The 8,787-nt window shown below is 51.2% G+C and overlaps 2 protein-coding genes across 2 annotated transcripts; both read right to left on the bottom strand.

The window, feature by feature from the left end:
- Window positions 1-13: 13 nt before the first annotated feature.
- EDB91DRAFT_1083810 (uncharacterized protein) lies at window positions 14-1,785 on the bottom strand (the record flags this gene model as incomplete). The annotated part of the gene is made up of 4 exons (XM_041315682.1): window positions 14-128; window positions 207-488; window positions 901-1,704; window positions 1,763-1,785. Coding segments are annotated over 4 exons (1,224 nt in total), but the record flags the coding sequence as incomplete, so codon positions are not given.
- Window positions 1,786-3,536: 1,751 nt separating this feature from the next.
- On the bottom strand, window positions 3,537-8,086 carry EDB91DRAFT_1083809 (uncharacterized protein; the record flags this gene model as incomplete). The annotated part of the gene is made up of 15 exons (XM_041315681.1): window positions 3,537-3,655; window positions 3,706-3,774; window positions 3,832-3,882; window positions 3,942-4,049; window positions 4,099-4,158; window positions 4,218-4,241; window positions 4,402-4,846; window positions 4,903-5,037; window positions 5,162-5,530; window positions 5,556-5,906; window positions 5,969-6,096; window positions 6,181-6,718; window positions 6,777-7,120; window positions 7,196-7,967; window positions 8,033-8,086. 15 exons carry the CDS (start codon window positions 8,084-8,086, stop codon window positions 3,537-3,539), a joined length of 3,567 nt encoding a protein of 1,188 aa, XP_041175186.1.
- Window positions 8,087-8,787: the final 701 nt, after the last annotated feature.

Genomic DNA, 8,787 nt, shown 5'->3' with positions numbered 1-8,787 from the left:
CGCGATGTGGCACATCGTCTAGGTCCACCTCTTCGCGAACGTGTGGATCGGGGGAGTCGTACACCACGCCGTGCTCCTGGATGATATCTTCGTTGGGCACCTCCGTCCATCGTTTGACCCTGGTGCATCTGTGCGTGAAAGCAGTAAGTTTTTTTTTTGGGGGGGCAGGAGGGAAGGGTCGTCATAAAAATGAATTAGGGACGTACGCGATGTCTGTGGCTACTGCTATGGACACATATCTTATGTTGGCGTAAGATCTCTCTGCGTGCCAATTCTTAGCTTCGACGACGTGTGCGTTGGCATTTGAATTAGCGATCGGTTGGTTCTGACCGTAGCGACAAGCTACGGCCACAGGAGCACGACTGAGGAGCCACCCGTCTTGCTTCCAGGTCCTAGGGGCAGCTGCGACCCAGTCGTCCCAATCAGCGATGATGGTGTTGTGTAACTCGAGCAAATCGTTGAGGCGCAAGTTCCAAGTCCCCTGCGAGCTACATATATAATATGCAGCAAGGATGGGAAGCAATCGATCAGCTGGGTGCTTTTAAGTCGTATGACATCAAGAAAGCGGCGCGGTCGCTACGGTTCCCACCGCGGATGCACAGATACGAGGAGCATTGATTCATGCGCATGTCATTCATAATATGAATGAAGTTCTAATGACATGGTATCTGGCTGATATAGATGTCCGACATGACGACATCATTCCACATTAAATCACGACAATGCCCCTGTGGATCCGCCATCGCCACCGTTGCGAGTGCTACACTCGCAGGACCGTCCACCTTCGCATGTGACGGTCTGTCAGACCAGGCTCAGACACGGATCTGATGTCGATAACGGAGCCTCGCCAACACGCATGCCGTCGAAGGGACATGAACCATCGGGCAATGAACAACTCACTATATGTTGGATACGTCCTTGATCCTCCACGCGCTGAGATCGTCGTCCGTGCCATAGGCGTGCATCACGTAGATAGGAAGCGACGGGTTTTTGGACAGCGCATGGGCCAGGAACATCGCGACCATGCGAAAGTGAGACGAAGACAGTCTGGTGTCCCCGTGTTTTCTCTCGCTCAGCAGAGGCACATCGTTCGCGACTTCCAAGTCCTCCAAGTTCTCGCGCGGGCAAAATGCCAGCCATAATTCACACGTTGCCCCTGTTCCCAGGGCCATCATGCATCCCGTGGGATCGAATCCAAGCTTCCCGAATTTCGGTCGAAACAGTCGGGTGGGAAGACAGAGGTTGAGGGCGATGGAAAACGTGTGGTCCACGACCTTGTTCGGCAGCAACGCATGCAAACCCACCGACCCTCCGACGACAAGAAAAAAATCAAGAAAATGCTGGGAGCCATCCCAAGCCAGCATTTCGTCGTCGTTGTCGTAGTACAAATCGTCGTCCAGGCGAAGCACAGAACGTCGATGCAACAAGTTGATCGCGGTCGCTTTGTCGTCCTTTTTGAACGTCCGTGCAAGCGCGGACAAGCTCACCGTCTGAACTTTCGTCTGCTCCCACGTACGACCCGCAGGTCGAGCTCCGTCCTGTTGCAAGAACAGACTCTCGAAGATCTCGCTTTGAGCCAAAGCATCCTCCGCTTCCACAGACGAAGGCACGTCCGCAAGATCAAAGGGGCGAGGCTCGTCCTGATCGCCTGCGCGTGCAGCACCAGGAAAAGTGATGGTCGCCAGATCATCGTCGCTGTCGAACCTTGAAGGGACCACGTCAGTGAGGTTAGGTTAGGTCATCGACGCGATTCAACACTCACGCATGATCTTCTAGGTCTGACATGGTACGATCGAACTCGAGGATGAGATGGGGGAGCTGAGCAGCGATTGGATGTAAAGGTGCGGTAGAAATGGGCGAGTCAGAAGGAGCAGGTCTGCAGGAGAAAATAATACGACGCCTTAAACAGTTTTAGTCTGTAATGTTGATGCAAGGGGGCAATGATCGCCCCAAAGAAAATTTTAATACCGATGAAATTGACCGGCAAAGCAAACACACCGTAAATTTCCGTCAGCAAGCGGATACCATCGATAGACCTGAACAAAGAACCATAAAAACAAAAGGAAAAGGAAAAAGGAAAAGAAAAGAATGAACCAACGAACGATTGAACGAATGAAAGACTCCAGGCACTCGCCATCGAATCATTTCTCGAGGCATTTGGGGCGACCAACGACTCTGTACGCTAAGAATGACATGTGCATGGCACCGCTGGAAGACGGTCTGTTGAGGGAGCCAAGTAAGGGTTGAAAATATGAAAATATGAAAATATGAATGAATTACCAGCGGAACCGACAGAATCCCGTGAATGGAACGCCGATCGAGCGACCAGGGTCCGAGTTTAGCGCTGAGGGACGTATTAGCTCTGCATTTGGTTTTAAAAGGCTAGTGCAATGGGGCACCGGCAGCATAGAGACCGGCAGACGAGATGAAAATGGACTAGGAAGACGATCGAACATGGACAGGAGCGCATCATGATATGATCGGTGAGCGAAGGAAATGGAGACCATGGATCGCAGAGGTCGTGAGCGAAATAGAAAGCTAAGGCAAGAGAAAGCTACTCACTGGCATGACCCGACAGGCGATCGAACAGACAAGAAAGAGCGAGAGAGAGACTGGGACAGTTCAGGATGATGATGGGCGAAGGTTTCTGCAGGAAAGAAACGGAAATCGATCGCATAAGGCCACACATCAACATGCGAACGAGCGAGATGACGAATAAAGAAAGAAAAGACGAGACGACGTGAACACAAGGCCATGGGCGTTCAAACGAGGGCTGGCTGAAGCATTAAGTTTTGAGTTTGACCAAAAATAGACAGCTGGACAAATGACGCACCATAAGCAATGTTGCGTGCAGAAGCGGATCAATGGGAGACAGAGATGCGTAAGAACAAGAAGATAGATAGCAAGAGAATGTGCGAGGATCGAACCATGGTCAAAAAAGATGAAGGTCGGTGGATGCATCAATGGCAGTGGCAGAATGGGACGGAATGATTCGACTCGGACAGGAGAGTTTGGACGTCTCAGTCGTCATCGAGCGTCAAAAAAGAAAGCAACAGAGAGCGAACGAACGAAGGCGCATGAACAGATGCGTTTATGGTTGAAAGGCGAGAGGATGTGCAAGGCGCAGAACCATGATAATGGACTCAACGGCAGAACGAGCGAGCGAACGCAGCGAGATCTCGTTCAAGTTCGCACTTTCGATAGCAGCGCGTTAGCACATACGACAGAGTTCAGTTTCGCATCCCAGAAATGACGATGCAGAGGAGAACGAACTAGACATTCTATATTTTAAGAAAGAGCATTTCATACAAGTAGTACATGGTAGATAACGGATCGCAGGACACGACGATTGCAATAGGACGTCAGCACGCGATACAAAGACGGATCACAGGACATGGCGAATCTAATGGGATCACAAGAAGGATACCAGCAGAGAGATGATGACGGCGCAGAACGATCGCAGCAAGTCCATAGATCACACTTTACGAATACATGCAGCAAAAGAGAATGGCATGGAAGCATCGCAGGAACAAGAGTTAAATGGGAATTATGGTCTGATCGTCCTCATCGTCTGAAGGGCCCTGGATGATTTTTGGCTTCTTCTTCTGCGGTCTGCCTCGTCCACGGATCAAAGATGAGGATGAGGATGATGCACCTAAGGGATGATATTGTTGTGTCAATCAATCGTTCATCGACCAGACGCACCAGACGCCACCAGACGCAACCCAGTTGCAGCATGGGACCGTTTGGGCGAGGCAGGGACGACGCGTCGTTCTTAACGGGTTAGGTTAAGCATAGAGAAGACGGACACCTAATGCAAGGAACACCTACTGGACTTGCGAGGAGGCAAGGGCTGTGATAAGGGCTGTGAAAGTTCGTATGCTAAACGAGATGCAAGATGTCATCGTCCGCACATGCAACGGTTGTATCCGCGGACTCACAGTCATCAGAAGGACGGTCGACATCTGTGGTGTGAGCCTCACTGTCGAGCTCTGTGTCCTCATCGACGGGCTTGCCCTGAGTGTCTTCATCTGGTTCGAAGAGCTCGGCTGCAAATATGAGGAGATTGGTGAGACATACGAGAGCAAACTAACTCACGCTGAGCTGTAGCAGGTGTAGCAGATGGAACGGTTGCGACGGCGCCGTATTGAGAAGGATCTTATTAAAACAACATCATATTTATCAGGATGCACAGCACTCGAACAAACAACACACACCTGGTGCATCACCAGCCAATGGAGCTGTGTCATCAGTGGCATGTTGAGAAGATGCGTCGTGGTCGTGCATAGAAACGTCAGCGAGAGGACGCTTGGTGAGACGTGGGGTCGCTTCTTAAATATTCAGAGCGTCAGAATACCAGACCACGACGACCATGAATATCAGCGTATGTGTTGCACGCACCTTCATCCTCATCCATATCCGCACCAGCATCGTGTCCTGCAGCCATGGAGTCTGGATGAGGTGAGACGTTGTCATCTTCGACAGCGGTCCGCTGAGATTGTTTGCGTGGAATGGGTCTTGGTTTGGGAATGGGTTTGACAGGGTTAGGTCTGTTAGTGGCAGCCTCGGAGACGTCAAGGGGCGGGGCTTGCGGCGAGCGTGTAGATGGATGCGGCATCTCTTCTTCGGATTCCGGCTGTGGCTGGCTGTCAACAGCGGACTGGGAGATCTTTGGTGCTCGGGACGAAGTCGAGGCTCCCGACGTAACTTCAGATTGTTTGTCTGCGACAGGTTGAGGGGGTGCGTCGATGGCACGCTGTTTACCTTTCGACTTCGACGCTGGCTGCGTGTCGGGTTCGTCCTCATTGTCCTCATCATTGTCCTCATCATCTGACATATTGTAACCCTATTGTTGTCGATATCAATAAGCGAACTAAAGGACATCGAGATTATGGCGCTCACGATCGTGAACGGGTCCTGATACGAGTCTGGCAGCTCGATTCCCAGCTCGAAGTCATGCTCCCGGAGATCGAAAGTGAGGTTGGAATCTCCGTTGAGCGTACGGAATCGCTTCCTCGCACTATTGACTTCGATGCCCTATAAACACTGTCAGATACATTTCATAGGCGCGGATGGAACGGTGGCCAGCGCGGAAAACAAGACCATACGTCCTCGTATGCAGGCGCCGATAGAACCGTTGCTACGGCGGATAAACACTCACTCTGATCATTTCTTTCAATGGGCCCATGACGTCATGGGAGACCAGCGAGTTGGAATCGTCGGATGCGCGAACGCATGGAAGATTCGTGAGGTAAGTGATGGCTTTGTTGATGGCCTCGCGATCTTTCTGTTCGAGGACAAGACGTGCTTGCGTCTGTTGCTGCTTGCGGACGACGTTGTCCTGGAGCGACTGCAGCACGACTTCGGCATCTAATTGCGTCGATCGCAGAGTGAGTCCGTCCCACCACACCCATTCCTGCACAGGGCGCAACTTCCCAGCTTCATCCATAATTTGCATCTTCCGGACGCGAGACCCGAGCTCGACCTCTAACAGCCTGCGAATGGCTCCGACCAACTTATCCTTCAACAGCTTAGGGCGATACGTCTCCATATACTTGCATTCCACAGCGATCGCCTTCATGCAAGGCTCGATGTCTCGCCCTGTATTCTTGATGGACGAGCTTTGCCAGTCCCAGCCCGGTCGTATGCAGCGCCATCATCCCGGTGATGGACTGCGGTTCCATCGCTAAGTCTCTGCTCCTCGCGCTAGTCTTAGACCTCCTCGACTGCAACACCTTGGTGAGTGAATCGCTGGCCTCGATCTCTTCTGCTGACAGCTCGGCGAATCGACTGTCCAACTCTTTCTTGTCCTTCGGTCGTGGGGCGTGCGACATCTTTTCGTTCGTCATGTAGTTCGTCAACCGCATCATCAACGTGTTGCGGTGCTTCCAGATGATTTGCGTCACCTGCAGGTGCGTCCACGTCAATGTCTCTGTGCGCATGGATCAATCGACACTTCATGACTCACCGCTCTGCTGTTTTTATTGCTGTGGCTGGTGAATCGAGGATCCCTCGCGATGTTCGCGAGCATGACCGTCGACCAGTCGTCCATCGTGTGCGATTTCGGATGCACTATCCTCCACGAATCCAGCAGGACTTCAAACCATCGACACATCTTACGATTCATTCGCAGGTCAGTACTCCCTCTTCAAGAACGATCAGCATCGTCGGTGAGCTCACCTCTGCTATCCCTTCCTGCAGCCGACTGAACGTCGTCCACGCATAGTCCATCATCATGCCACCAAGCAGCTGGCTCAGGAGCTTGTCGGTCGCCTTCCTTCGGTGTTAGGTGAATCGCTACACGAGCGACCACTCGATCGAGGTGCTGCAATATTTCATTCTCCCCGTAATCCTTGCCAGGGCTCACCGACCACGCGTCTTGCAGCGTCATGATCGCATTCTGCCGATACGCGCTCAACCGCAGCACGTACTTCGGCGTCATCTGCCCAATGCTCTCGATGTTCTGCGCGAACGCTGTCTTCGCATGATTGTCGAGGCTTTGCATCACCTCGGCCCACATCGATAAATCCCCCTCCTCGCCATCTTGTTGCGTTTCGTTGATACTCTTGCGCAGCTTCTCCACCTCCGCAATCGCCTGTTGGTCTCCTGCTTCTGCATCGTCCAGCAGGTCTGCGACGGTCTTATAGGACGGAAAGTCCTTGTGCGACCCGAGTTTCTTCAACGTCGCGGTGCGTATCTCAATCCAACACAAATATACCTGATTCCAGTCCACATCAGGTATCAATTCTCTCGATCATCGAAGGACTCGCACTCACTCCCATGCACACGTCAATCGCCTTCGAGAGCCACGTCACGCTAAATTCAGAGCGACGTCTGAAGTGCAGTCCTAACTGAAGGAGACGCGTGGAGAGGAACATGCACAGTCCATCATGATGAAGAACCTTCTGCACACGCGAGTTCTTGTCTTGGACGGTACGAATTTCGTCGAGCGTCTTCGTCGCAATGTCGTCGCGCGTGTCTTTGGGCGACGTGTCGTATGCGCTCTTGAGTTTCTTCAGAATGGTGATCAGCACTTCCTCTTCCGTTTCTTTGTATTCGTGCAAGGGATTATTGCGGCTCAGGTGACAGGCCAGCTCGTCGCCGCTGGCCAGCAATCGTTCTGTGAGTGAATGTCATCAGTATGCTCGCATCTTATCTTATGCCCGACACTTTCGCAACCGTTGCATCTGCGGACGATTTGAGCCTTCACCATCTACATGACGCACGGATGCAACGGTTGCAAGTGCTACCATACGTTCCTCGTGCAGATTATCAATGTCCATCTCTTGTACTAAACCAATGCGATGGTACAGGCCCCATCGCTTCGACGGCCGCGTTGGCAACGGTGGCAGCCGCGGAACACGCTCACCTTGGTCGTACACAATCACGCCCCACTTGCCCATCCCTTCCATCACTCCCTGGATCCCACACATCTCGGTACGCATCTCATTGAAATTTAGCACATGTTCTTCAGACGGATGCTTCAGCGTCATGATCTTGTTGCGTTTCTTCTCCAGCGTCTGGTACTCGTCTTGCTGAGATTGGTGGTACCGTCGAAGCGCTGACAGCCGATGCTGTCCAGAGGCAACCACTATCTTCTCGATGTCATTCAGCTTCAGCTCCGGCACCTCCTCCGGATCATTGAAATCGTTAGCGAGCTTCTTAGCATTTTTTATCCGCTTCACATCCAGGATCAGTGGTATCACCGACGTTTCCTTCATGGGTACGATCCCTGATGCTTTGAATGATGCCACCAATTTGTTCGTCTCAGCTTCGTTTTCAGCTCGGTCGTTGTACGCCCTGAATCTCAGTCGCTCTCCGATCTCAAGAAGATCGATCCACGCGACCCCTACTCTGCATCGCGCAATCTCCGAATCCAGCTTTTGCGTCTTTTTCCCGATATCATGCTTGGGAGCTAACGCTTCCACCGGTCTCGTGTCCAGGTGCAGATCCGATCCTCCTCTGATCTTAGAGGCATTAGCATTTCAACTGTCAGCCTTTACTTTCTATTTCTTTCAGATTTAAAACTCACTGCAGTCGTTCCTGTGGTCTTTCCTTTGCCTTTCTGCTGTCTTTTCATAGCCATTTCGATGGACACGATGTATCGAATGCGATGGTGAGTGTACAACGATGAAACTTTATCGCTATCTATCTTATATGCCCTTTATATTTATTAACCCTTTGCCCCTTGCAGGCCTCGCCTTCCCTTCTCGATATTTAACACTTCTTGTCCACGAGGGTCACGTGACATTGTCACGTGATCGTTCGTATTCCAATGGTGGATGTACAATTATTATAACTGTTGTATACCATTGTAGGCTTCATTTTTCCGCCGTCGCAACGGTTCTATCGGAGGAATATCATCACTTATATATTGCATTTTTATACCTTTACTCTGATATACTCACAACTAACTACAGGGAGCGCATGTATGCAGAATCTATGTTATATAATTATGTCGCTAGTCTGATATACGATATTCCACTGATGCAATGGTTCTATCCACGGCTGTACAAGTCATGTCACTTATGACATGGTGGTCATGATTTTTCCGCCGTCGCAACGGTTGCATTGGCTACAAGTCAGATCGATTATTTTATTGTAGCCATACACTATGGGCCGCCGTTGGACTCGTTGCATCCGCGGCTCTACAAGTCAGATCAATTGTCACAATTATTACATTGTGGTCCTGATTTTTCCGCAGTCGCAACGGTTGCATTGGCTACAAGTCAGATCGATTATTTTATTGTAGTCATACATCATGGGCCGCCGATGGAACGGGGCTAT

The sequence above is a fragment of the Suillus paluster genome (assembly GCF_016628075.1).
Source record: "Suillus paluster strain FC165 chromosome Unknown EDB91scaffold_44, whole genome shotgun sequence".
NCBI classification, from domain to species: domain Eukaryota; kingdom Fungi; phylum Basidiomycota; class Agaricomycetes; order Boletales; family Suillaceae; genus Suillus; species Suillus paluster.
This window is presented reverse-complemented; position numbering and strand designations above follow the sequence as displayed.